Below are 27,959 nucleotides of genomic sequence, written 5' to 3'. Positions count from 1 at the left end.
GTATGTAGCACTGCACTGTCTTCCTGTTCATCGATTTGCTCAAGTGGGCACCAGTAACGTCTCCATTGTGAGACTTATTGTTACTGCTTTTGGCATATCGAATACACCACGGGGAGCTTGCCAGGCTCTGCCGTGCGGGCGGGATACTCTTCGTAGCTTGCTGGGCTCTCTGAGAGGGGCAGAGGAATCGAACCTGGGTCGACCACGTGCAAGGCAAATGCCTTACCCGCTGTGCTATCGCTTTAATCCCTGCTCCCCCCTTTCCGTTAAATTTTATTTTATACTTGTATCTCATCCTGTCTCTCTAGTCATTAATAACACTTTCAAAGCAATTATATTAATATATTGTGGAGCTCACATGAAATAGTTAAGGACTACAATACTTTATGTACACACTGTGGTTTACAAAGTTGTTCATGATGATTTGTTACAGACATTCAATACTCTAGCATCAATTCCACCACCTTCACATTTTTCTTCTACCATTGTCTTCAATTTTCCCAACCATCCCTTAGGCCTGCCCTCATAGCTGGCTCTCAATAATTTATTTTATGTACTTGTTACCAATAATTTGCTAACAGAATATCAAAAAATGTTTTCCTTAGAAGAAAATTAGTGTAACTTGCTGTATCCCACCATGGAGACATTAAGTTCTCATATGAGAGATTACGAAGATGTTGTTACTGTTTAAGCCTTCTGTGATTGTTTTGTTAATTGAGATTGGTTGTCTTCTAAGTTATATTCCATACAATCTGGAATGCTATTACCAACTTATCAGTGTTGTAGAGTTGGAGATGTTGGGCAGCTGTGCGTTCCAGGAAGTTCTGAATTTTTAATCGGGTGGTACAGTTGGAGTAAAATTTTTAACTGGTGTGGCTTTGGGGTGGGGGGGGTCGGGGGGTTGAGGGAGGGAGAGAGGGGTGGGGGGGAGAGAGAGAGCACACAGAACAGATGGACAGGATAGGACAGGAACACAGGACAGGACGTAACAGTCACACAGGACAAGACAGACACACAGCACACAGGACAGATACACAAGACAGACACACAGGACAGAGACACGGACAGGACAGGACAGGACAGGGACAGGACAGACTACTGGGACTTGCAGAAGTATGAGAAGGTGGGGGGAGGTAACCCATCCCGAGAAAATAATGGAGATTGCCTGAATGTTTTGATACACATTACAGATAGATGGGAGAAATATGTTTAAATGAAAAAACTTTATTATATCCATTTGTACTACAAATAGACCTAAAAAAATTCAGTTATGCTATAGATCCTTTGATTATTTTCAAAAGTATTTGCAATAATCATAGTATCTAATATATACTAAAATATAAAAAGCAGTTTTCCTGAGGGCCTTGGAATTGCTTTTTGTCTGTCTTTACTGTTGCAAATAATACACTTTATTTATAAATACAATAGTCTTAAGAACCAAGCTGCTTCTAAAAGCCAGACTAGCAGATCAGATTAGGTTCACCTACTTTTCCGCCATATAGTGGAACATCACAAAGTTTGCAAAACAAAGTACCTTCATGATGCTTAATTTTGGGAGGGCAGGTCACATCTAGAACTGGTGCTCAGGGGCAGTTTCTGGCTCAGTGCTCAGGGTTCCAGCCGGTGGTGCTTGGAGGGACCATGCAGTGCTGGCGATCCAACCTGAACCTCTTGCATGCAAGACATGTGCTCCAGTCCCTTGAACTATCTCTCTGGCCCCTGTGGTACTTAAAATTACGAGTCCTGAAGAGATACCAGCTGGGGTGTGAATTGGCATTAGCCTTAGGAGGAACTTCTGAAGAGGGACGCTCACAGGGGACAATAGTGGTAAAAGCTTCCATTCCCCAGGTGCCAGTCACTGAGGTGTTTATGGACACTGTGGGAAAGAACATTCCCTTCTCAAAGCCATTGGCATCTGATGAAGGATTAGCAGTGACACGGTTCAGTGGGGAAAGTGAGTCCCATATGTCCTCTGGGGTTTTGCCATTTTTTCGTACGGTGAAAGTGCAGAGGTGCAACATCGTCACTTACTGTCTGACAGTTAATACACAGGAGGAATGGTAAGGATAAGTGCTTTGATTCTCATTTTAAAGGCGACAAATAGGCCTCAAGTTGTAGATCTTTGAATATTTTATTAATTCAGCAGATGGAAGATATATTTAAACTTATTAAGTGAAATAATTACTGGGTTTCTCTCTGGGTTCTTATCTATATAATTCAGAATAAGGGCCGATGCTTCACTCCATTCTGTTCAAGCTTTCAACTTCCTTTGACAGCCTGGATGTGAAATTCAAAAGTCATTAATGTGATGTGTTAATTTTGCACTTTTTGACTTACTGCAAAAATCTTATAGTTTCCATGGCAACGATAACCTATCCAGATTGTGTAATATTCTTTACAGTATTAAAAATAAAACTGCAATTGCATGAGCTTCTGGAATGCTTCATTTAGGGAAACTGGGGATTGAAATATTTCTTTAAAAAAAATAAAACTTTATTTTTTACAAATCTTGTCAAAAAGCTTATCTAATTATTAAGAATGTATTAAATTTAACCAGTTCTGGATCCCCAGTCGTTGATTATTTTATTGAATGTTTGGAATTTAGATGTAAGCATTCTGACACAAGTGCTCTCATACTTGCACATGTGTTTAAGTTGCATGGGAAGTGATTTTTAACTTGAATTACATTGTAATTCTAAGTGATAATGTGTGAGTTTGGAGAAAACAAAAAGATCACTTAAAATTTCCCCCTCTTGAGCTGGAGCAATATCACAGCGGGTAGGGCATTTGCCTTGCACGCAGTGGACCTAGGTTCAATTCCCAGCATCCTATATGGTCCCCCGAGCACCGCCAAGAGTAATTCCTGAGTGCATGAACCAGGAGTAACCTCTGTGCATCGCCGGGTGTGACCCAAAAAGAAAAAAAAATGTTCCCCCTCTTTTTTACCTTTCACCTTATAATAGTATCACTCTGGATCACTCTGGGGGGGGGGGCAAGAGACATAGTACTAGAAGTAAGGTGCTTGCTTTGCATGTACTAACCCCCCCCCTTGTTTGATCCCTGGCACTATTATATGAATCTTCCCACTCTTCCTCTGTCCCCAGCACCACCTGGAGGGATCTCTGAGCATGGAACTAGGAGTAAGCCCTGAGCACAGCTGGGTGTTGCCCCCAAACAAAACAAAATAGACAAAATAGTAACACTTTGAAAATAGATTGTTTTAGTTGTTGTCTACAGTGTTGAATTATTTTGGTTTTTATCTCTTTTTCATTTCATTTCATTTCATTTCATTTCATTTCATCATCCTGTTATTCGTCGATTGCCTCGAGCAGGCCCCAGTAACGTCTCTTTCATCCTAGCCCTGAGATTATATTCAAGGCTCTGTAGGAGAATGAGACCCATCATTGTTACTGGTATTTGGCATATTGGGTACGCCACGGGGAGTTTGCCAGACTCTGCCCTGTGGGCAGGCTACATTCGATAGCCTGCAAGTTTGTCCAAAGTAGGAATGAGATAATAAGATGTCATAAAAAGATGTCCTGATAAGATGTCGTGCGGCCACAAATGCGGCCGCGCGGTTCTGGGAGCTGAATTTTATAGTCTCTGAGTCTTGGCCGTTTATGGGATTACACGGCGCCAGGGGGCCAGGTGGTGGGTGTGACCTCCGCCTACTGGAATTTGGAAGATCTGGGTGGAGGATGCTTGACTCCAATCCGAGTAGGCTGGGAGATCTCGGCCCTGGAACCCGCGTGAATTTGTCCCTCTGCCAGTACCTTCATCTCTTTAATCCTAATTTAAAAGACACAACAACACTGAAGTTAATATAACTTCTCACCTGGACACACTTTTTTTCATTTATTATACTGCCTTCAATGAAAGTCAAGATGTGTATTTTATTTTGATTTTGTTTGGGGGTGGGGGTCATACCCAGTGGTACTCTGCTCAGTCTTAGGCTACCATAACCAGAGGTTGAACCTTGGTTCAGCCCATGGAGGACAGGTGCCTTACCTGCTGTACTATCTCTGCCTTAAATACATACATTTTATATGGTGTAATTTATGGATCTTCTTAGTATCTAGTGAGCATTTTTTCATGTTTCTAATGTTATTCATGGTTGTCATTTTAGTAATGTGTAATAGTCTATCCTGTTGGCATATCTGATGTTTTTTCTGTGAATCAAAAATGCTATTTAGTTGTTTCCCAGTGCATGTATTAGAAGAAAAATGGGTATAATTTTCAAGTTGATTGGGTAGAAAATAACCGTAATTCTATTTTATTCCCCCCAAAGTAGGTGATTGTGATTTTGTTCACAAGACATGTAAATGGTTATGAACAACCTCTTCAATTTCTTTAGCTGCTAGTAAATATAACTAGTAAATATGGCCCATCATGACTTGTTGATACATTACTAAGGCTTTAAGTGTTTCCCAAAATGGGTGATAATTGTCTCCCCTCCTGGAGCTAGGGATGATTCAGGTGGATTTAGGAGCCTGGGTTGCATTTGGGGTGGGGGTTGTGCACTTAAGTTTGTTCACTTAAAGAAGGTAGACTTCTGGAGGAGCCCTGATAAGCCCTTCCCCAGGCCCCCATCCCCCTCCCAAAAAGAGAGGTGAGGAAGCTGAATAAGCTTGTGACTCTGACAAAAGACAAAATTTGGATGTTGTATATTATATTCATTTAATTAGAACCACCCGTGATATAAACCACATTTCTGCCTTTCAGCTGGCATCTTGGTGTGGCTAGATCTGTCAGTATCCTGAGGATATTGTCCTGCGCAAGCCACAATCTGCTACTTATTATGAGTTGCACAAACCAGAACTTTTTCTTTTTTCTGGACCTTACACTTTACTGCTCAGAGGTTGCGCTTGGCCGTGCAGTGCCAGGGATTGAATCCAGGCCTCCTGCATATAAAACATGCACTCCGGCCCCATGGCTATCCCCACAGCTCTCACACTCACGCTGTTTTTATGGACCCTGTTACTACTGTTGAACTGATCTCACTCTTTGGTTAAGCATTGTAGTAAGTCAGTGTGGTTTCCAGAATTTCTTATCCTACATCAACATCTGTTGTTTTGGGGCATGTACTGTATACGTACGCACACGAAGTTTCTAATTCTATACCTTTTATTTTGGAACACATGTACGCACACTATACACTGTTCGTCCGATCCACCCCCCCACCCCGCCCCAGTGCCAGGGCTGCTACCTCCATTGTTTAGAAAACTCTGATCAAATACTGGAATTTTCTAGAGTTCTGAGGAATGAGATGTTTGTGAGGGTTTGGGACTTTGAGTATTTCTTATTCTGGGTGAGAACTAGGGTTTCCCAGAGGATCAAAGGTTCCACAGTAGCTCTTCCTGTTCTTATACTCTGAACTTACTTTATATAAATATAGGCATTTACATTTATCATTTGTTTTTGTAGTTTATGATCATAAAGTAGAGTGCTTTCATAGATTCTAGATATTTAAGACAGGAGTAGAATTGTCTTGCAATGTACTTGCGTATATATTCATGCTTGTTTACTCTTTGAAGCTTGTAGTGTGTTTCATATCTTGTTCTGTTTTCATTTTGAACTCCACTTTTGGGTCTGTCTGGTGTTTTCATTGTCACAAGTTTCTTTTGGTATTTCTGATCTTTGTCGGTGAAATATTATCAGAAATGATAAGGAGTGCATGCATAATGAGAATCATGACACATCATTAAAAGAATACTAAATTTGCACTGTTTTTATAGTTTCTACTTTTGAGTTTTAAGATAATATATAGAAATAATAATATTTTTGTTTTCTTGCAGAAAAGATGAAAAGGAGTATGCATTGAAGCAAATTGAAGGCACAGGAATTTCCATGTCGGCTTGTAGAGAGATTGCAGTAAGTGGACATAAATATAGCTGCTTATTTTGTTATGGATAGTAGATGATTATTATTAATATGGCACTGTAGCACTGTCCTCCTGTTGTTCATCGATTTTTTTTTTTTTTTGGCTTTTTTGGTCACACTCGGCGATGCACAGGGGTTACTCCTGGCTCTGCATTCAGGAATTACCGCTGGCAGTGCGCAGGGGACCATATGGGATGCTGGGAATCGAACCTGGGTCGGCTGTGTGCAAGGCAAATGCTCTACCCATTGTGCTATTGCTCCAGCCCCTATTGTTCATCAATTTGCTCGAGCGATCATCAGTAACACTTCCATTGTGAGACTTGTTACTGTTTTTGGCGTATTGAATTTGCCATGGGGAGCTTGCCAGGCTCTGCCTTGTGGACGGGATACTCTTGGTAGCTTGCCGGGCTCTCTGGCAAGGAGAGGGACAGAGGAATCGAACCCGGGTGGTGGAGCCCTACCTGTTGTGCTATGACTCCAGCCATTATTAATATAGTTTTTATTAATATGCATTTATATTTATATATAACATAAATGTGTATTTATATACATATTAAATATATAAATTATATATATATATAGGGCTGGAGCGATAGCACAACAGTAGGGCGTTTGCCTTGCGTGAAGCCAGCCCGGACGAGCCGGGTTCAATTCCTCAGCCCTTCTCGGAGAGCGCGGCAAGCTACTGAGAGTATCTCGCCCGTGTGGCAAAGCCTGGCAAGCTCCCCATGATGTATTCAATATGCCAAACACAGTAACAATAAGTCTCAAAATGGAGACATTACTGGGCCCGCTCGAGCTTATTGATGAACAACAGGAGGACAGTGCTTTTGTTTTTCAATATATATAGTGTATGGTTGCAATATTTGTTTAAAATATTTTGGGGTTGGAGAGATAGTACAGTGGGTAGGGCATTTGCCTTGCATGAGGCTGACCTGGGTTCCATCCCCGGCATCCCATATGGTCCCCCAAGCACCTCTAGGAGTAATTCCTGAGCACAGAGCCAGCACTAAACCTTGAGCATCATTGGGTGTGACCTAGAAATAAACTTTTTTATGTAGAGCCTGGGGGTGGGGACTATAGCTAAGTGGCAAGTCACCCCTAGCACTGTAGCAGCAACATAGCAGTGGCAGCAACAAACAGCAGAAGAGAAGAGGTGCATACGATGTTTCATTGCTCACAAGTCATTTTTATTTTTTAATTTTTATTAGTGAAACACCATAAGGTACAGTTGTAGACTTACAAATTTTCGTGCTTGGGTTTCAGTTATACAATGATCAAGTACCCATCCCTCCACCAGTGCCCATTTTCCACCACCACGGGTCCCAGTATCCCTCCCACCTCCCATCCCCCCCATCCCACCCTGCCTCTGTGGCAGGGCATTCCCCTCTGTTCTCTCTCTCCTTTTGGGTGTTGTGGTTTGCAGAAGAGGCATTGAGTGGCAGTCATGTTCGGTCTATAGTGTACTTTCAGCATGCTTCTCCCATTCTGGGAGGATCCTCCCAACACTCTTTATTTGGTGCTCCCTTCTCTATCTGAGCTCCCTTTTACCCTAGCACGTGTGGCTGGCCTCCAACCATGGAGCAAAATTCCTGGTACTAATCTCGGCCACTCTTGGGTGTTAGTTTCTTATTTTGTTACTTTATGTTCCCCAGATGAATGCAATCTTTCTATGTCTATCCCTCGCTTTCTGACTCATTTCATCACAAGCCATTTTTGAATGAACATTTTCTTAATAACGTCTATAATTTTATTTTATTTTTTTGGCTTTTTGGGTCACATCTGGTGATGCACAAGGGTTACTCCTGGCTCTACACTTAGGAATTACACCTGGCGGTGCTTGGGGCACCATCTGGGATGCTAGGGATTGAACCTGGGTCACACATGTGCAAGGCACGGTACTCTTGCTCCAGGTCCAATAATATCTAGAATTTCTATGCTTAGGAATTTTATGCTAACATAATATTCTAAATCATTAATGTCTGTTCCCTTCTTAAGCTTAGGATATGTTTAAAGAGAAAAGGGGAATAACACTATTAGAGATTATGAATATTGCTTTTCCCCTAATGTACTAGTTGCTAGAAAAATAATACCATCATAATAATAGGATAATTTTTAAAAGAAATGTAATTTTTTTTCCAGTGCTCAGAGGTTATTCCTAGCTCTGCACTCAGGAATTACTCCTGGTGGTGCTCTGGGGATCTCTGAGATGTTGGGGATTGAACTTGGGTCGGCCGCATCCAAGGCAAATGCTCTGCTCAGTGTATTTTATGCTCTGGTTCCTTCTTTTTAAATTTTTTTTAATCATACACTTAAGCATTTAAGAAGTAATTGTGCATATGGCTCACATTTACTGGCTGTTTACTTGGTGCCCAACTAAGTGCTTTCAAATGTTAGTTTTTATGACCATTATGTGGATTAACTACTCTTAATCTCATTTCATAGATCAGAAAGTAGAGGGAAAACCATTATGGCTTAGAAGTCATGTTACTGTATAACCTTATTTTAGTTCTTCAATCAAGGTCTCTGATTCGGACACCATTATGTTATCACATCTGTTAGATATTTCTGTTTCTAAATTGTTATTTACCTATATTACTATTTCATTAGATAGTTCTGTCTTTAATTTGAAAATTGCATAAATTGTTTACAATTTCAAGCTGTCTTCCTAAGTGATTATGCCAGTTTTTATTTCCAGTAGCTTAAATGAGATTTCCGATTATTTCATAGACTTGCTAACATTAAATTGTCAGCATTTACTAATAGGTGTATAGTGGCATTTTAATTATTTAATCAGTTAATTTTTAGTGAAGCGAGATAGTTTTGTTTTGGGGCTACATGCAGCAGTGCTCAGGGATTATTCCTGGCTCTATACTCAGAGATCACTCCTGGTGGGCTTGGGGGCCCATATGAGATGCTGGGGATCGAACCCAAGTCAGCCGCGTGCAAGGCAAGCTCCTTATCCACTGTGCTATGCCTTTGACCCAGGATAGTTTTTATTGAATGGAACTTATTTAGAAAGATGTGAGGGGAGAGAATGGGAGGAAGTATGAGTTTGAGAGAGAACACATGATTCTCCAGAATGAAATAACAAACAAGCAAAGATACACAGAGACAAGCATGATACGTGTTCAAGGGAGAACACAGGCGTGAAGAGAAAACCAGTCTAGTGGCATTTTGTTGTTGTTATTAGTAGTGTATTATGATCATCATCATTTTGTGGGCCACACCCAGCTATGCTCATGGCTTGCTCCTCGCTCTGCACTCAGATATCACTCCTGGTGGTGCTCAGGGACCATATGGGTGCCAGGGGTCGAACCCCAATCTGCCGCATGCAAGGCAAGTGCCTTACTTGCTGTACTGTTGTTCCAGCCTCAGCACTAAAGTGTTTCTGATTGATGTGATGGAAGTATGGAGTGGAATGGAGCTGAGAAATTGACTGAGTCAGGTAGACTGGGGGAATAGAGACAGCACTGTAAATAATTCAGAGTCAGATTGTTTTTTTTTTTTTTATATATTCTACAATACTATACAGCACTTGGTATTTTCTAGTTTATGAAAATAGACGAGGCTTTTATTTATTTTTTTGCTGGTTTTTGGGCCATACTAGCTGTGTTCAGGACTTACTCCTGTCTCTGCACTCCTGTCTCTCTTACTCCTGTATCATTCGTGGTGGTGCTCGGGGGACCATATGGGATGCTGGGGATTGAACCTGGGTTGGCCACATGCAATGCAAGTGTCCTAGCCACTGTGCTATGCTTTAGCCCCATAGGTGAGACTTTTGATATGAAGAAAATTAGAACCACGTCACTCATTACACTAGATTGGAGACATTCTGATTGCAGAGAAGTTCTGAGAATAGAGGTGGAATGGGGTGGATGATGAGAAAAGTTATCAAAGAACTGGTAGCCTTGGAATGAATTTGGCAGAATGTGTACAGAGTGGGAAGAAGTTTAAGAATTAAACCCTGGGGCTGGAGAGATTGTGGCTAAGGCTCTCGCCTTGTATGTGGCTGACCCGGGTTTGATTCCTAACATCAGGGTGTTTTTTTTTTTTTTGGTTTGTTTTTACAAATAATTTTTTTAGGCACCATGAAATGACAAAAAGTTATTCATGATTAAGGTTGAGGCCTACAATGTTTCAACAATAATCCCTTCACTGGTGTCCATTTCTTGGCACAATTATGATCCTCTGAGCACCTCTAGGAGTGATCCCTGAGCTCAGAGCCATGAGTAAGACCCTGTGTGTGGCCAAAAACAATAACAAAATTAAGTTAAAAAACTAAAGTATGTTATCTCACATTTTATTTAAGTTTTTTTTTATAGCACTGTGATTTACTAAGTTGTTCATACTACAGTTGTTTCAGGCCTTAAATGTTCCAGCTCTAATCCCACTACCAATATGCCCTTCCCTCCACCAATGTCAGAAGTTTCCCACCGGCCCAGCCTGTCCTTGTGGAGGCACAAATAAATTTAGTTCGTATTGTTTGTTACAACAGAAAGGCTAATGGAATCATCAAACCCTATAACTCAGTAAGAGTTTGTGGGAATTGTTCTATCTCACAGTGATGTGACTGAAGTCATTGTCTGAGGATCTGCTGTGCTGGTTAGTGCTAGTTGAGGCTTCTGTGTTATTGTTTAGGCTTACTGAGCTAGGTGATTTTCTATGCAACCTTCCCATCAGATTTGCTGTGATCCTAGTGGGCTGACAGTACTGTGAAATTTTCAGGAGCTCTAGATGTAGAGTAATTTGGTGTCTAGGCAGTTTGATGAGGTTCAGATGTGGAGCTGGACTTTTTCTATGTCTGAGGGTGTCGGGCACGGCTGTGGGCTGCTGTGCCTTTAGGCAGAAAGGGGTAATCTGCCTATCCTCTTTTCGAGAAGGCCCCAGAATTCTCAGACTGGGATGGTTGACCTGGGTTTTCAGATTTTATTTAAAAGTGTATCACATCATCCTTTAAAATTATTTATTCAGGGGCTGGAGCAATAGCACAGCAGGTAGGGCATTTGCTTGCATGCGGCCGACCCGGGTTCGATTCCCAGCATCCCATATGGTCCTCTGAGCACTGCCAGGAGTGATTCCTGAGTGCAAAGCCAGGAGTGACCCCTGAACATTGCCAGGTGTGACATAAAAAGCAAAAATAAATAAATAAAATAAAATAATTTATTCAGGCACTGTGATTTACAGAGCTGATGATAAAATGTTTCAGGCATTCAATATATCAACTCCAGATCCACAACAAGTGTCAGCATCTATCTCTCCACCAGTGTCCCACGGTAGCCTTTCCCTCATCCCCACCTCTTTAGCAAACTCATCACATTTTAATTTTATTCAAAACTTACTCACTGAAGGTAAATTGTGACCCTGAATCTTTGTTTCCCTGGATCTTCACTTTAGTTTTTGATATGTCTTAACAGGGCATAATTGGGTAATGAACATGCAGATAACGTGAGCATGCACATTTTTTGAGATTATAGGGAAGTTTAACTTAAAATTTTTAAAAATTATTTTTATTTTTTAAAATTGAGGGAGTGGTTTGCCACAGCCGGCAGTGCTTAGAGCTTACTCCTTGCTCTGTACTCAGAATCACTGGTGGTGGTATGTGGTACCAGGGATGGAATAGATTATAGGGAAGTCTTAATTGAAAATTTATATAAAGCTGCTATGTTGAATGTGTGGTAAATACCATTAATTCAGATCCTACAGTTTATTTCTTGGTAACGGAATTAAAATGTTGTTAATTCTTAGACAAGGTGGTAAAAGATTGTAAAAGCACCCATTATAGCAATACCTTACAGTTATAAGTATTTTCCATCTATATGAGTCTATACTCTTTTTCCCCTGTAATACTTGCCATGTGAAGCTATAGCAGGTTCTTATGTAAACTTCAGTGGGGTACTTGGAAATTTTCCCTTAGGATAAAGGAAAATGCTTTTGCTTTCTTGAATTTATGAAGTGAAATTGATATAATGTTTGTTTGCTGCAGCATTTTTTTTAAATGGTTTTCTAAACAGAATTTTATTTGACATTAGAAAGTATGCTCCCCAGTTTGTCTGAGTTATAACATGTAGATGGTTTTTAATAGTTTTTTGATGGTCTACCATGCTGAGCAAGATTTTCAAAGTTCAAAAGACTCAGCATTTCATGTCAGTTCACAAGTGTGTTTTTCATTTTGCTGCAGTGTCCTTGAAAGAACTTTAAAATAGGCCATGAGAAAAAAAGCTAATCCTCTATAATGTATTAATTTTTGTTAATCTTGGGGGCTGAAGAGATAGCACAGTGAGTAGGGAGCTTGCCTTGCGTGCGCTGACCTGGATTTGATCTCCAGCATCCCATTTGGTCCGCTGAGCACCTTCAGGAGCAATTTCTGAGTGTGGAGCCAGGAATAATCCCTGAGCATTGATGGGTGTGACCCAGAAACAAATAAAAAATATTAAAATTATTCTTGGGGCTGGAGAGATTGTACAGTGGGTAGGGTGTTCTCCTTCCACACAGCTGAACCTGGTTTGATCCTTGGCTTGTGAGTATGGTACCCTAATCCTTGCCAGGAGTGATTCTGAGTGCAGTGCCAGTAGTAAGCCCCGAGCATACCTGGTTTTGATCCCCAAACCAAAAAACAAAACTGGACTCATTCTGTTTAATTTCTTTTATTAATTTAAGAAACATTGGTCTATATTAATGTATTTTTGTTTTGTTTTAGGGCCACACCTGGCAGTGCTCAGGGATTACCCCTCGCTCTAAGCTGAGGAATCACTCCCTGAGCACCAAGCAGTAGTGATCCCTAAGAGCAGAACTCTTAGGGATCTAAGAACTCAGATTTGTGGCTGATTTTTGCATTTCTTTTCTCTGTATTCTTCGGAGAATTTATTTATTTATTCTGATTTATTTTTTCTATTTTTTGTTTGTTTGTTTGTTTCTTTTGGGCCGGTGGTGTTCAGGGCTTTATGCCTGGCTCAGGGATCACTCATGGAAGGGTTTGTGGGAGTATATGAGATGCCAAGGATCAAACCTGGGTTAGCTACATGCAGGACAAATGCCTTACTTACTGTACTATCGCTCTGGCTGCATAATAAAAATTATTAGCACTCTAAACCTGCATTTCTTAACTCAGGGACACATAATTCCCTGTAGGTTCTTAGGATATTCCAGAGGGGGTCCGAGGTGACTGTGTCATAAATGGCGGGGGAGGGGGAAACACAGCATGAGTCGTGGGACCATCTGGTGGGACAGGGAGCCCAGAAAGAAAACAAGGTCAGAAGAGGCATGGTCAGGAAAGGGTTGAGAAACACTGCTTTATAACTACCAATATATCTGATTTCTGTGAACTTTGTTTTTCTCTTGTCCAAATGGGGTGAGTAGTATTTAATCTCATAATTGTACTAAGGAGGAAACATGTGAACTGTTCGTTGTTGTTTTGTTTGGGGCCTGCACCTGCAGTGCTCAGGCTTTCTGTGGGCTTTGTGCTCCGGGATCATTCTTGGCTGTGCTTTGGGGCATTGTAGGTTGTGCTGGGGATTGAACGGGCCAGCTGCGTGCAAGGAAAGTCCCTTACCCAGCTTGCTGTCTCTGGGCTGGTACATCCCCTTCAAGAATCCAATTACTTTGTTGTTTAGTTTATTTTTAAATTAAAGTGTATGTATGGTGACAGGGACAGAAATTAGGTTTCACGGATGCAAAGCTGGTGCTTCACCACTGAGCCACATGGCCCCTTGTTTGTGTTTGCATGCTCAGTTATATTTAAAGTGTGCTATAGCAACAGATAAATTTGTGCCCCCTTCATGTCAGCAAACAGACCAATTAGATATTGATCACTAAATTTTTGTAACACATAGTGTTTGTCTCTTGCTGATAGAATACCAAGAAACATGTTTTCAGGAAGGTAGAAAGGATCTTTTTTTTAAAAAAAAAAAATCAGTCGTTTAAATGGCAAAATGTCTTTTTCCTCAGGGAAGACTGATCCCCAGGTTACTAGTCTACCCCACCAAGATGAGTTTAGCCTTTAGGTTGAATTGTGATACTCCATTGTATTGTGTTATGATAGTTCAGTATATAACATTGTTATGTGCAGAGGGCTATTTATAACATTGTTTCTTATTAAAATTTTGTAATGCCAGATACTTAGGTACATAAATAATCAGAGAAATATAAAGTCAAATCATAATCAGATGTACTTTTTGCCCACAGGATTATCAAGTATTTATAATTATTTGAAATAGTGGGATTTTTACACATAGAGTTATAAATAATTTATGTATAATTATAAATTATTATGACCCTGAGGAAGACAAATTGTTTATTTTGAAACGTTGACACACATAGCTCATTACCCATTAACTTACTTATCTCTTTACTGTAGCAGTACTTCTCAGCCTCAGTTGATCTAATTCCTTTACCCTTTGGGGGATTGGGGTGGGGCTTTTGTTGAGGTGCTGGGGGACTGTGCAGTATAGTGATTAAACTCTGGGTCCTCACATCCCAAGCATGCGTTCTGTCCCTTTGAGCTATTTAATGTGTAGTCAAAATTAATTATATCTCTTTATTTTATTCTTTAAAAAGGAAGTAATTAGAAGTGAGTGAGGCCCCTTTGCACTCTGTTCTTAAAGTTTCATAGGAAAGGGTATAGTTAATATGGTCGTTTTAGGCAGGGATGAAAGAGGGATGGGGAAACCATTTTAACAGCAAAGAAGTGAAAGGTAGTTTGTTGAAAGGAAGAGGTTGGCGAAGGTCGAGATGGTGAGTTACTAGTCAAGAAACAACATCCAGTTTAATTTAGAAAGACTTTGTTATCTTTATGGAATTATAAAGTTGCCAAAGTGCTGCATCCATTATCCCGTGTGTATATTTCATGTTCAAGGGAGTACATGGGCTTTACTCTTTAGAACCCAAAGTAAATATTCTTTGCTTTACAGCAAAAGGACTGTAATCAGTGTACATTTTTACCTTCTGAGTCTTATGCTGGGGTCTGGACAAGCTGCATTTCTGTAGACAGAGTTAGTTTTGGAAAATTTTGTGTTGTTTGGGCTGCATTTGGTGGTGCCCAGTGTCTACTGACTATGTGCGAGGGTTATTCCTGGCAAAGGTTAGGGGTACCATAAAGTGCTAGGTTTTGACCTTGGAACAAATGCTACTAAAGTTTATATGGAACCATAAAACTCCCTGAATAGTCAAAGCAATTCTAAAGGGGTGGGGGGGGTGGGGAAAGAGAGGAGTTGCATTCACACAACTCTGAACTATACTACGAAGCTATAATAATCAAAACTATATGGTACTGGAATAAAGATAGACCTGCAGGTGAGTGAACAGAACTAAGAGTTCTGAGTTAAATCACCAGATTTATGGACAGTTAATCAATGACAAAAGAGCTAAATATATGAAGTGTGGCAAAGACAATCTCTTCAGCAAATGGTGCTGGGAAGACAGGATAGTTTTCACGTGTTAAAAAAAAATGAAATTCAAATCGTGCCTCATCCCATTCACAGAAGTAAACTGAAAGTACATTAAACGACCTCGAGATTAGACAAGACTCCATAAAATAAATTGAAGAAAATATTGGCAGAACTTTCCAGAAAATTGACCGCAGAAGTGTTTTCAACCAGATGGCCACAGTGGCAGAGATAGCAGACACAAAAATAAACAAGTGGGACTATGTCAGATTATAAAATTCTGCACAACAAAATAAACTAAAACTGTTATTAAATGACACCCTACCGAGTGGGAGTAAATATTTTCACATAATATATCAGATAAAGGACTAATATCCAAGATTTATACAACTCACAAAAGTCAACAAACAAGTGAGATGCATATTCAAGGGAGAAGATGGGCTGAAAGAGCAAGTCAGGGATAGATTAATTAAGCAAAAGTTCATTAAGAAAGCAAGCAAGCAGATTTTAGCAACATACAACCTAAACCTATTAGAACCATCAACCTAATGACAGAAGAACTTGAAACTATATCAGGTTTTTAAGACACCGCTTTTCAGATAGGTCATTTCATTCTCTGTCTGTGGAGGTCAAGCTAGTGTAGCAGTATAAATAAAAATATTGCTAAGCAAAAAATTGCTGAGGAAAAGAACTGAACCTCACGATAGTACTTTCTTTCAAAGTATTTAATTTCTTTTTTTTGGGGGGGAGTACTAAACCCAGCAGTACTCAGGGCTTACTCCTGGCTCTGTGCCCAGGGATCATTCCTGGCGGGCTTGGGGGGACCATCAGTGGTGCAGGCGTTTAGGTCAGCCATACGCAAGGAAGCACTTTACCTGCTGTTTTATCTCTCTGTTCCCTACAGATGATTATATTTTATTTAGAAAACCCCAGGTAATTCATGAAGAGAATTTTGAGTGGAAAGTACCTTGAAAATGATAGAGACCTGTACAGTGAAAACACTGATCAGAGAATACACAGAGCAAAGAGATGGAAAGAAAGTCCCTGCTCCAGGCTGGGAAGAATGAGCCCTAAGTGTTCAAATTAACCAGCCAGTACTTCATGAAGTGTTTCTTCCACATCACATTTAAGAAAAAAAACAATCCTGCTTAGGAATCTCTAATTTGGTATAACACATGTTTAGACCTTACCTGATATTGAATCCCCATTTTACTTTCTCCAAGCCTGGGTTGAAAGAATACACTTTTGTTTCTAAACGTTTCCCAGGATTATGAACAAGGATGATTGCCCTAAGTAGTTATCCTTTGCGCTGGAGTGCTTGCCTTTCTTTCCCTCTTGGGAGAAGGACCTGATTACATCTGTTTATTCTGACTCAGAATAGCTGATATTAATTTGCCTTTGCTAATACTCTCCTATGATCTCCGAAAATCTTCTAATATCTCCCAAGAACAAAATAAAAACTTTATGAAGCTCTGTGGCAGAATAATTATGATTGTTTTATAAAATAACTAGTGCTATCTTTTCCCTCTTTTTTTTTTAACCCTTCTTTTACCTCATTGTTCTTAGAAGGTATGGGTATTTAAAAATGATACTAAAATGTTAAATATTTTAATTTTTTATTTTATCATCTCATTTTATCATCTCATTCCTACTTTGGACAAACTGGCAGGCTACCGAATGTAACCTGCCCACACGGCAGAGTCTGGCAAACTCCCCGTGGCGTACCCAATATGCCAAATACCAGTAACAATGATGGGTCTCATTCTCCTAACCCTGAAAGAGCCTTGAATATGGCACTTTAAAAAAAAAATCTCAGGGCTAGGACGAAGGAGACGTTACTGGGACCTGCTCGAGGCAATCGACGAACAACAGGATGGTCGTGATCGTGGTCGTGATTAAAATGTTGTTCCCATCACAACATCTGACCATTTTCTTACGACAAACACTACATCTTTTACAGGTTGGGTTGAAAAAGAGAAATGCTTTCTGAAAAAGTTTGTTTATGAAATCAAGTCGAGAGAACATAACTGCTTATTTTATAAAATCATTTCAAGTAGACTGTAGCAGACAATTTACTCATTGATGTAAAGTGAGCTTTCCAGGGAGGTTTTTGGTTATGTAAAGTTTATCTTTGTATAAATAAACATTTTTTTACTCTTAAATGACTTAACAAGTTTTCACTGCTAAATTTAAGTTAAGTAATTTTTAAGTTCTGTTTGAAGGTACTTATTACCTGTGCCTGAAGTTTGTAAACTGTTCGGAGACTATTAGAACAATGTCATAATGTAATGGTTTTGCGCTATGTAGTGGTTTGCTAAGACTATGTAATGGATTTTGTTAGGATTTGTTTCTCAGACTTGGACTCCCCCCCCCCCCCCCCCCCCCCCCACTTCTGGCAGTGCTTAGGGTTTACTCACGGCTCAGGGATTATTCTTGTTGGGCTTAAGGGACCATATAGGATGCTGGGGATTGAACCTGAGTCGGCCTCATGCAAGGCAAATCCCCTGCCTGTGCTGGCCCTTTTTCTGAATTGGTTTTGTTATTGTTGTTATTGTACTAATTTTATAAAATAGGTGTCAAAATATTTTAAATGTTTTTACATTTAGGGGGCTGGAGGGATAGCACAGCGGGTAGAGCTTTTGCCTTGCACATGACCGACCCGGGTTCGATTCCCAGCATCCCATCTGGTCTCCTGAGCACTGCCAGGATTAATTCCTGAGTGCAGAGCCAGGAGTAACCTCTGTGCACCGCTGGGTGTGACGCCCCCCCCCCCCCCAAAAATTTTTTACATTTAAATTTTATACATTTGGGCCTTGGATGTAACTCAACAAAAGTGCACTTGACATGTGTATGTGAGACCCTGAGTTTGATCGCTGGCACCACACACACACACACACACACACACACACACACACACACACTACATGTATATGTTATGTTAGCCATTTTCATTGGTATTTCATCCTTGAAAGATGCCTTTAGAACTGCAGACCAATGGAACAGAGTTGAATACACTGACATCTCCCCTCAATCATGTGATCATCTAATCTTTGATAAAGGTGCAAGAAATGTGAAGTGGAGTAAGGAAAGCCTCTTTAACTAATTGTGCTGGCATCACTGGACGGCTACATGCAAAAAGATGGGCTCAGAATTCTGCCTAACACCATGTACAAAGGTAAGATCAAAATGGATTAAAGACCTCAACATCAGACCAGAAACCATAAGGTACATTGAAGACAAAGTTGGCAAAACCCTCCATGACATTGAGGCTAATGGTATTTTCAAAGATGACACACCACTGGCTGAGCAAGTGAAAACAGAGATAGATAAATGGGACTATCTTAAACTAAGAAGCTTCTGTACCTCCAAAGAAACAGTGACCAAAATACAAAGACAGTCTACAGAATGGGAAAGAATATTCGCCGAATACACATCTGGCAAGGGGTTGATATCAAGGATATACAAAATACTGGTTGAACTCCACAAGAAGAAAACATCCAACCCCATCCAAAAATGGGGCAATGAAATGAACAGAAACTTTCTCAAAGAAGAAATCCGAATGGCAAAAAAGCACATGAGAAAATGCTCTACATCATTAATCATCAGGGAGATGCAGATCAAAACCACAATGAGATACCATCTCACACCTCAGAGACTGGCCCACATTCAAAAGAACAAAAGCAACCAATGCTGGCGCGGATGTGGCGAGAAAGGGACACTCCTTCACTGTTGGTGGGAATGCCGACTAGTTCAGCCCTTTTGGAAAACAGTATGGACGTTCCCCTCAAAAAATTAGAAATTGAGCTCCCATTTGACCCAGCAATACCACTCCTGGGAATATACCCCAGAGAGGCAAAAATGTGTAGCCGAAGTGACATCTGCACTTGTTTGTTCATTGCAGCACTCTTTACAGTAGCCAGAAACTGGAAGAGACCTGAGTACCCAAGAACAGATGACTGGTTAAAGAAACTTTGGTACATCTACACAATGGAGTACTATGTAGCTCTTAGCAAAGATGAAGTCATGAACTTTACATACAAGTGGTACAATATGGAAAGTATCATGCTAAGCGAAATGAGTCAGAAAGAGAGGGATAGACATAGAAAGATTGCATTCATCTGGGGGATATAAAGTAACAAAATATGAGATTAATACCCAAGAATAGCTGAGATCAACACCAGGATGATTACTCCATAACTTAGAGGCCAGCCGGGTATTCTAGGGGAAAGGACAATTCAGATAGAAAGGGGAACACCAAGTGGAGGGTGTTTGGAGGATCCTCCCAGGAGGGGAGATGCAGGTTGAAAGTAGACTGGACTGAACATGTTCGCCACTCAATGCCTCTTTTGCTGATCACAACACCCAAAAGGAGAGAGAGAACAAAAGGGAATGCCCTGCCACAGTGGCAGGGGGGATGGGGGGATGGGGGGAGGGATATTATCCTGGTGGTGGAAAATGGGCACTGGTGGAGGGATGGGTATTTGATCGTGGTATGACCGAGATCCAAGCACAAAAATTTGTAAATCTACAACTGTACTTCATGGTGTTTCACTAATAATAATAAAAAAAGAAAGATGCCTTTAGCTTCAGTGTAATGGAGAATTCTGCCAGTGTATTCCTTTATGTGCCTAATGGATTCTGGTCTGATGTCAAGGCCTTTAATCCATTTTGATTTGACTTTTGTGTATGCTGTTAAAGAGGTGTGAGTCCATTTATTTATTTTTGCGTGAGCCTGATCAGTTTTCCTATCACCAGTTTTCCTATCAGTTGAAGAGGCATTCTTTTTTTTAATTTTTTTAAAATTTTTTTTTAATTTATTGAATCACTGTGGGAAAGGTTACAAAGCTTTCAGGTTTAGGTCTCAGTCATGCAAATATCAAATACATTTCCCTTTACCAATACTTATTTTTTACCATGAAGAACCCCAATAAAACCCCACCCCCCACCCCTCCCCATCCCTGTGAGGCAGATGAATTCTAGTTAACAATCTATCTGCTTTGATTAGATTCATTGTTTCAATAAAAGATTCACCACTATTATTTAGAGTTTACCCCCCCCCCCCCAAATCAGACATGCTGAAAAAGCATTGTGAAGTGATTTGCTTTCTACAGCTGGGTTCAAGAATTAAATGTTGGTTTTGGATTTCTGTTATTTTACCTATTGACCCTGGAAGTATTTCTACTGAAAGTCAGGTAGTTAAGAAATTGGTTTCTGTGTTCTGTGTTCTGTGGCCGTGCTGGAGAGCTGCTCATGGGGGGCAACTGGTGGCCTCAGTAGGGCGTGAAGGACGGACCGGAACGCCCCCCTTCCCATGAGGTTTTAGTCGCCCCCCACACTCCCGGCTCATACCTGCTGTCCACAAGACTCCCATGTGGCCGCCATCTTTCTTTCCAGAGAGGAGAGGGCGAATGGGGCAACACCCTTTCCCCTCCGGCAGACTTGATGGCCTGGATTAACGCATAGTCCGTTCACTTTTCTGCTCCAAGCTGCCAGGTTCTGCATTAAGTCCTTGTGCTTCTGGGGCCGTGGCTGTGCTGGAGAGCCGCTCATGGGGGGCGACTGGTGACCTCGGTAGGGCGTGAAGGACGGACCGGAACGCCCCCCGACCCATGAGGTTTTAGTCACCCCCACACCCCCGGCTCATACCTGCTGTCCACAAGGCTCCCATGTGGCCGCCATCTTTCTTTCCAGAGGGAGGAGGGCGGAAGGGAGCAACACCCTTTCCCCTCTGGGCAGACATGATTGTGAAGAGGCATTCTGTGCTCCATTTCATTTTTTTTTGCTTCTTTATTGAACATTAGTTGATAATATACCTGTGAATATATCTCTGACTTTTCTGTTCTGTCCCATTGATCTAAGGTCAATCATTTTTTCCAGTACCATTTAAAGAATTCTTATCTAGTATCTTGAAAGTCACAGTCATTGATACTGAACTTTGTCAATAGCTTCTTGTCAGTTGACCAATTATCTTGTCAATAATTGGGAATATAATATAACAACATATTTTCTTTTTTTAAATTTTTTAAATGAATCATCTTGAGATACAGTTACAGACTTACAAACTTTCGTGTTTACGTTTCAGTCATACAATGATCAAGTACTCATCCCTCCACCAGTGCCTATTCTTCACCAACAGTGTTCCCAGTATCCCTCCCACATCTCCCCCTCTCCCCGCCTCTGTGGCAGGTGGATCCTCTTTTTACTCTCTCTTTCCTTTAGGGTGTTGTGGTCTGCAGTGCAGGTGTTATGTGGCCATCATGTTTGGTCTATCGTCTTTCAGCATACATCTCCCATCTGTAGCGGGTCCTCCAAGCATCCTTTACTTGGTGGTCCTTTCTCTATCTGAACTGCCTTTTCCCCCCAGCAGGTGAGGCCAGTTTCCAAGCTGTGGAGCAATCCTCCTGTTCCTTGTCTCTACTATCTTTGGGTGTTAGTTTCCCATTTTGTTACTTGATATTCTACAAATGAGTGCAGTCTTCCTAAAAATGTATTTTCTATTGCAGAGAATTTTATTTTTTCTTCAAAAAGTTAGTCTCAAAACATTGGGGATTATGATTCCATTTTCTTCTGTATAGTCAGGGTTTTCAGGTCACTTGTGGCAATTTGAATTGTCAAAACCATTTATTTTGAAAACCATTAGTAAAAACCATACTACTTGTTATTCTTGTTATTCAAGAAAAACAGAGCCACCCTTCCAATTGAAATTCACTTTTATGGAATTAATTTAATTTTCTTTAAAATTTTGGAGGCCAGAGAGATAATACTTAGGTGAGGTGCTTGCATTGCATGTGGCTGAGCAGAATTCAATCCCTGGCATCCCATATGGTCCCCTGGGCACCGCCAGGATTGATTCCGGAGTGCAGAGCCAGAAGTAACCCCTGAGTATCAGTGAGTATGACCCCAAAATTTTTAAAAAATTTTGTGCCCTTTTAAATCTAAGCAGCCTTTTAAAGTTGGGAGAGTTTGATTTATTCACACTGAAATTGTTTAGTGATTTTTTTTTTTTGGTATGATGTAAAGTAGTTTTATTTAGGAAGTAGAGAGAGAGAAGAGAACTCTGTAATGAAATAACACATACTGAGAATGTGTGGGTGACTTCAGAATAGTGCTGTAGTGTTTATATACCTATATCTATATATAGGGACTGGAATGATAGCACAGCGGTAGGGCATTTGCCTTGCACGCAGCCAACATGGCCGACCCGAGTTCGATTCCTCTGCCCCTCTCGGAGATCCCAGCAAGCTACCGAGAGTATCTCGCCCGCACGACAGAGCCTGGCAAGCTACCCATGACGTATTCAATATACCAAACACAGTAACAACAAAAGTCTCCAATGGAGATGTTACTGGGCCCGCTCGAGCAAATTGATGAACAGTGGGAGGACAGTGCTAGACAGTGCATCTATATATATACACATATGTAGATTTATTTCTATTATTCTGTTTTCTTTAATGTATCATGCTTTGATTTTCAGCTTCCCTTCCCCCACCTCCGTTTTTAAGCCAATAACTTTTTTTAATTGAATCAATGTGAGATACAGTTACAAGCTTTCATGTTTGAATTTCTATCATACAGTGATCAAACACCCATCCCTCCACCAGTGTACAATCTCCACCACCAGTGTCCCCAGTATCCCCCCCCCCCTTTTCCAACCCTCCCACTGCCTCCATGGCAGACAATTTCCCCCATACTCTCTGTAATTTTGGGCATTATGGTTTGCAATACAGATACTGAGAGGTTATCATGTTTGGTCCTTTATCTACTTTCAGTACATTTCCCATCCCAAGTGATTCCTCCAACCATCATTGTCTTAGTTCCCTTCTCTATTCCAGCTGCCTTTTTCCCCAGCTCATGAGGCAGGCTTTTATCTATGAGGCAATATTCCTGGCCTTTGTGTCTACTGTCCTTGGGTGTCAGTCTCATATTAGTTTATATTCCACAAATGAATGCAGTACTTTTATGCCTGTTCCTCTTCCTGACTCATTTTACTTAGTATGATACTCTCCATGTCGATCCACTTACAGGCAAATTTCATGACTTCATTTCTCTTAACAACTGCATACTATTCTATTGTGTTAACTTTTACTCTCACTCCGATTTCATAGTACAGAAAAGGGGGTCAAGAACAGGTCAAGGTCTCACAGGAATGGGCAGTTTTCTGCACGTGGCCTTATTTACACCTAGGAGCACGCTTGAACTCCATCCCCAAACTTCAGTTGCAGCAGCTCTTCTTGTTTGATGCCCTTTGAAGGCACATCCTTGGGCACACTTGGTTCAGTCTGGATGGCAGCAAGTTCTGCACCTTTTCTTGGAGAAGGTCCATCTGCAGTCTTCACTCTGGCAGGGGCCCGCCAGGTGCTGGTGGCCTGTCAGTGCCACAAGAGCATGTGGGGTTCATTTGGCAGTGCAGAGAGGATGGAAGTGTGTCCGGTGCTGGTGGTGAGGGTACACTTGGCATCGGAAGGCCCACCCTATCCCCTTTCCTTACTACTGAAGTTTTGATCAAGTTTTCTTTATTTTCCCCGCCTAAATTTCTGGTTTGGAAATAACATTCTATCTAATTTGATAATCTTACATTTTTATCTTTTAAATTCGCAAGTTTATCTAGATTCTTCTGAATAGAACAGGGCATTTTTGGTTTTGGGTCCACACCTGACTGCATGCACCAAGAATCATTCCTGGCAGGGTCTCTGGGGATCATATGGGATCAAACCCAGGTCCATTGCGTGCGAGGCAAGTGTCCTGTCCTTTAGACTATTGCTCCTGCCCCTCTCATTTATTCTTGTTTCATTTTGTACCTGGGCCACACTCGATGATGCTCAGGGGTTACTCCTGGCACTGTGCTCTGGGATTTTTCCTGGCAGTGTTTGGGTGGGGCCAAGAAGTGTTGGGAAGTTTATGGTCCATAAAATGTCGATGTGACCTCGCTTTTGAAATATTACTTAACTGGATATAGAGTCAGAAATTCTTTTTCCAGACTTTGAAATGATCATTATAATAATGCTTTCCTAGGTGGTCTGTTTTCTCTCTGTTTGACTCTAAGGTGTTTGCCTCGGTGAGTTTTGCACACTGTAAAACATGAGGTTCCTGCCATGGAGCCTACTGACTTCTCTGGCCATGGATGGCAGATTTCTAGTTTTCTTTAATTTACACCTCACTGTTGCCTTTCCTCAGTGCTCGACTCTGTGGAGTGGAGTTATTCTAGTACCTCAGATTTACACATGGAGGACTCCATTCTATTTGTTTGTATGGAAATTAGAACCCCTGTTTCTATAACTTGAATTTAGACCTCACATTTCCATGGGTTAATCAGCTGATTTTATTTCCTTCTTTGTTATTGCAATCACGGAGTATTGCTTTTTTACCTTTTCAATTCCCTTCTCAAAAAATTTGTTTTTTGGGCCACATCTGGCAATACTGAGGGGTTACTCCTGCTTCTGCTTCCAGTAATCACTCTTGGCAGTGCTTGGGGGACCATATGTGTTGCCAGTGATTGAACCCAAGTCAGCTGCATGCAAGGCAAGCACTTTATTAACTGTACTAGCTCTCTGGCCCTAGATTCACTTTTTAAAAATTCTGTTTGTTTTTCTTTGGGGCCTTACTCAGTGGTGCTCAGGGTTTACTCCTGGCTCTGTCCTCAGGGATCTCTCCTGGTGGGCTTGGGAAAACATATTGGTGTTAGGGATCAAATCCAGGTCAGGTTTGTGCAAGGCAAGCACTCTACCTTCTGTACTATCACTCCAGCCTCCGATGCATTTTTTAAAATATGCTTAGTGGGAGGAAGAATAGAATCAAAGACCTTTGGAACAATGATATTTATTTCTCCACCTTAGGCCATTTATAGAATGCTGTTACAGATGTTAAGTGTATCTTCATGGTTCTAAAGTTAATCTTAAAAAATTTATTTGGCTTTGGGTCACACGTTGCAGTGCTCAAGGGTTATTCCTGGTACTGTGCATCTCAGACAATGCTCAGAGGAATTGTATGCAGTGCTGGGTATATAACAGGATCAGCTGCTTTCAAGCCTTATGCCCTGTATTAGCTCTCTGGTCCCTTAAAGTGTGAACACTAAATCCTTTCTACCTGCATTACCTGGGATCATACAGTATATCATTTCCACGAGGCTCACAGGTATTCTTTTTTGTCATGAGTTTTAAGTTAAAGTTGATAAAATATTGTAACTTATAGGTGGTACAGTGAGGGTGCTTTTAAAATATCTGAAGTGTGAGTTATTTTGCTCTAGAGTACTTACTCTATAGTTTAACGTATTACTTTGATAAAGATGATACATTCATAAGCAGATTTATGATTTCCTTATGCTGGAACATCCTTCATTTTTACAAGAAATGCTCTTTTTTTGGTGTGGGTTTGCCTCCCCAATGATGTTTTGAGACCAATAGAAGTACACTCTCTGGTGGTTGGGGGCTCATGTATGCTGGGGATTAAACCTCAAATCTTGTGCACGACTAGGAATGTGCTCCAGTCCTTTGAGCTATCATCCTGACCTATAAAAGAAATGTTCTGAAAGTTAAATATTAGAGGTGAAATTAAGAAAAAGTAAGATTCGCAAGTAATCACCAGGGTTCCCCTGTTTTTCTTGGTAATCTGCCTACCCTCAATCTCAGAAGAAAACTTGGAGTATTATTTATATAACTCCTTTTAGTTATCCCCATGGATTTAAAACACAATTAGTATTGTCATGCTTCCTTCCAGAGAGGAAGAAAACGTACAACTTCTTAATCTAGTATGTTTTTTGTTCATGAAGAATGTCAGTGGGTAGTGCCAACTATTTTGGGATGCCAATATAAAAATGTTTACAGTGCAAAAAAGCTTCTAAATTATTCTTAAAAATCATGTTTCATTGTTTTCAGTTTATTACTTCATTGTTCAAAAGAGAAAAGCAAGTTGCTTGACATTTTAGGGTTCGGAGATTTAATAAGCATTCAAGTAAAGTTTTGCCAAAGAACTGACACATAAAATGAATGATATCATCATTGTGTGACATTAGAGACTCATTAGGTCTTTAGTTAAGTACTTCTTAAGAAACCCACATATGGGTCAGGTGCTTGCCTTGCATGGGCTTGGCCCCCTTTCATCCCTGGTACTGCATACGGTCCCCTGAGCACCACCAGGAATAGCCACTGAGCACCACGAGGTGCGGATCCCCATCTGCTTCTCCCCACAGAAAGCTCATAGAATCCCTTCTACAGAGGAGTATTAAGAAATTGTTGACTGAGTGAAAACAAACAAACAAAAAGTTATTTTGACCCTGTTAACCCACTAGGTGTATAATGTTGTCTTTTCCAATTAGTGATTAAGCTATTAGATATACTTGCTATTGTCTCCTGGGCCTCAGTGCCCCAGCAGGTGTTGTAAAATATAAATTGGGAGAAGGCTGAGGAAAATATTAGAGAAAAATGGGAATATTTTCCTAAAACATTGGTAAAACCACTTTGGAAAACACTTTGAAAATTGCTCAAAAGATTAAAGCAGATTACCATAAGACCCAATATATTTCTTTGCTAGGTATTTACTCAAGAGAACTGAAAACAGGTGTTCAAAGAAAGAGTTGTACACAGATATTTATATGAACATTATTCACAATAGATGAAATATGAAAGTGACCCACTTTCTGTCATCTGATAAATGACTATAAATAAAATGTGGTGTATCCATGTAGCAGAATATTCATACAAAGGAGTAAAGTACTATTTTTTGCTATATTACAGATAAACCTTAATAACATAAAGTAAAAGAAGTTGAGGTACAAAAAAGCCATATATTGCATGAGTTCATTTCTGTGAACTACTCAAAGTAGGCAGATTAATAGGGAGAAAGTAGATTAATGGTTCCCAGGATCTGGGATAAAGCAAAAATGGGGAGTTACTGCTTCATGAGTATGGAATTTCCTTCTTGGGTTTGATGTGAAATAAGTGGTGATGGAATTAGTGGTGATGATTGTAGTTTTTAGTTTTATTTCAAGTTAATTTGAGCCATCTTTGGTCTGCACATGACAGTGTGAATATATGCAAAGGCACTGTGATTTACTCTGGTAAACTCTATGTTACACAATATTTAACTTAGTAAAAAATAGATGTCTAATTTTCAAAGTGAAATATTGTCAAAAATAAAACATTCCAAAGGAGATTTTATTCCAATGTTGTGTTTGTGTGCGTAAAAAAATTACAAAACATTGGTGGAAATATATATGAAGTCAAATAATAATGCCTTAGAGCAAATTGCAGTAAAAGGTATTTGGGCTTCACTCAAAAGAGGTTTTCTAGTTACAAAGGACCTAGTCTCTTAGGGCGTTGTGCCTTAAACAATGCTTTTTAACTGCCTAAGCATCTTCAGTCATGAGCTGTATGCAATCTTGCCTTCCTATTTTATTCTATATTTGCCTGTTTTACTGTTCTGGGTGCCACACAGACCTTTCTAATGTGAAACTGTATTCTGTTGCATTGACACTAATCTGGTTCCCTTTCTGTGACTAATCTTAAACCTTTAGTGACACTGTTTTCAGCATCTGTGTGGTGAAACATGGTGTCTCTTCCATCCCTATGATCCTGTTCCTTTGCTAGATTCTTTTGTTTCAGCATGGGAGCTTCTGCTTTGCTAAGGAACATGGCCATCAAGGACCAAGAGTCAGCAATCAGAAGTGGAAAGACTATGCTGGTTTCTTTATCCCCAAGCCAA

The 27,959-nt window shown here is 40.5% G+C and overlaps 1 protein-coding gene across 2 annotated transcripts in view; it reads left to right on the top strand.

Annotated features, from left to right (window-relative positions):
• The window catches only part of CDK19 (cyclin dependent kinase 19), a 181,906-nt gene that overhangs the window by 73,900 nt on the left and 80,047 nt on the right, over window positions 1-27,959 (top strand). For both annotated transcript variants that reach the window (XM_056125305.1, XM_056125306.1), the window contains one exon: window positions 5,796-5,871. In XM_056125305.1, coding sequence (XP_055981280.1) covers window positions 5,796-5,871 — 76 coding nt within the window. The remainder of the gene's footprint in view (window positions 1-5,795; window positions 5,872-27,959) is intronic.

Source organism: Sorex fumeus, unplaced genomic scaffold (assembly GCF_029834395.1).
Source record: "Sorex fumeus unplaced genomic scaffold, SorFum_2.1 ptg000054l, whole genome shotgun sequence".
NCBI classification, from domain to species: domain Eukaryota; kingdom Metazoa; phylum Chordata; class Mammalia; order Eulipotyphla; family Soricidae; genus Sorex; species Sorex fumeus.
Note: the sequence above shows the minus strand (reverse complement) of the source record. Positions and strands in the feature narration are given on the sequence as shown.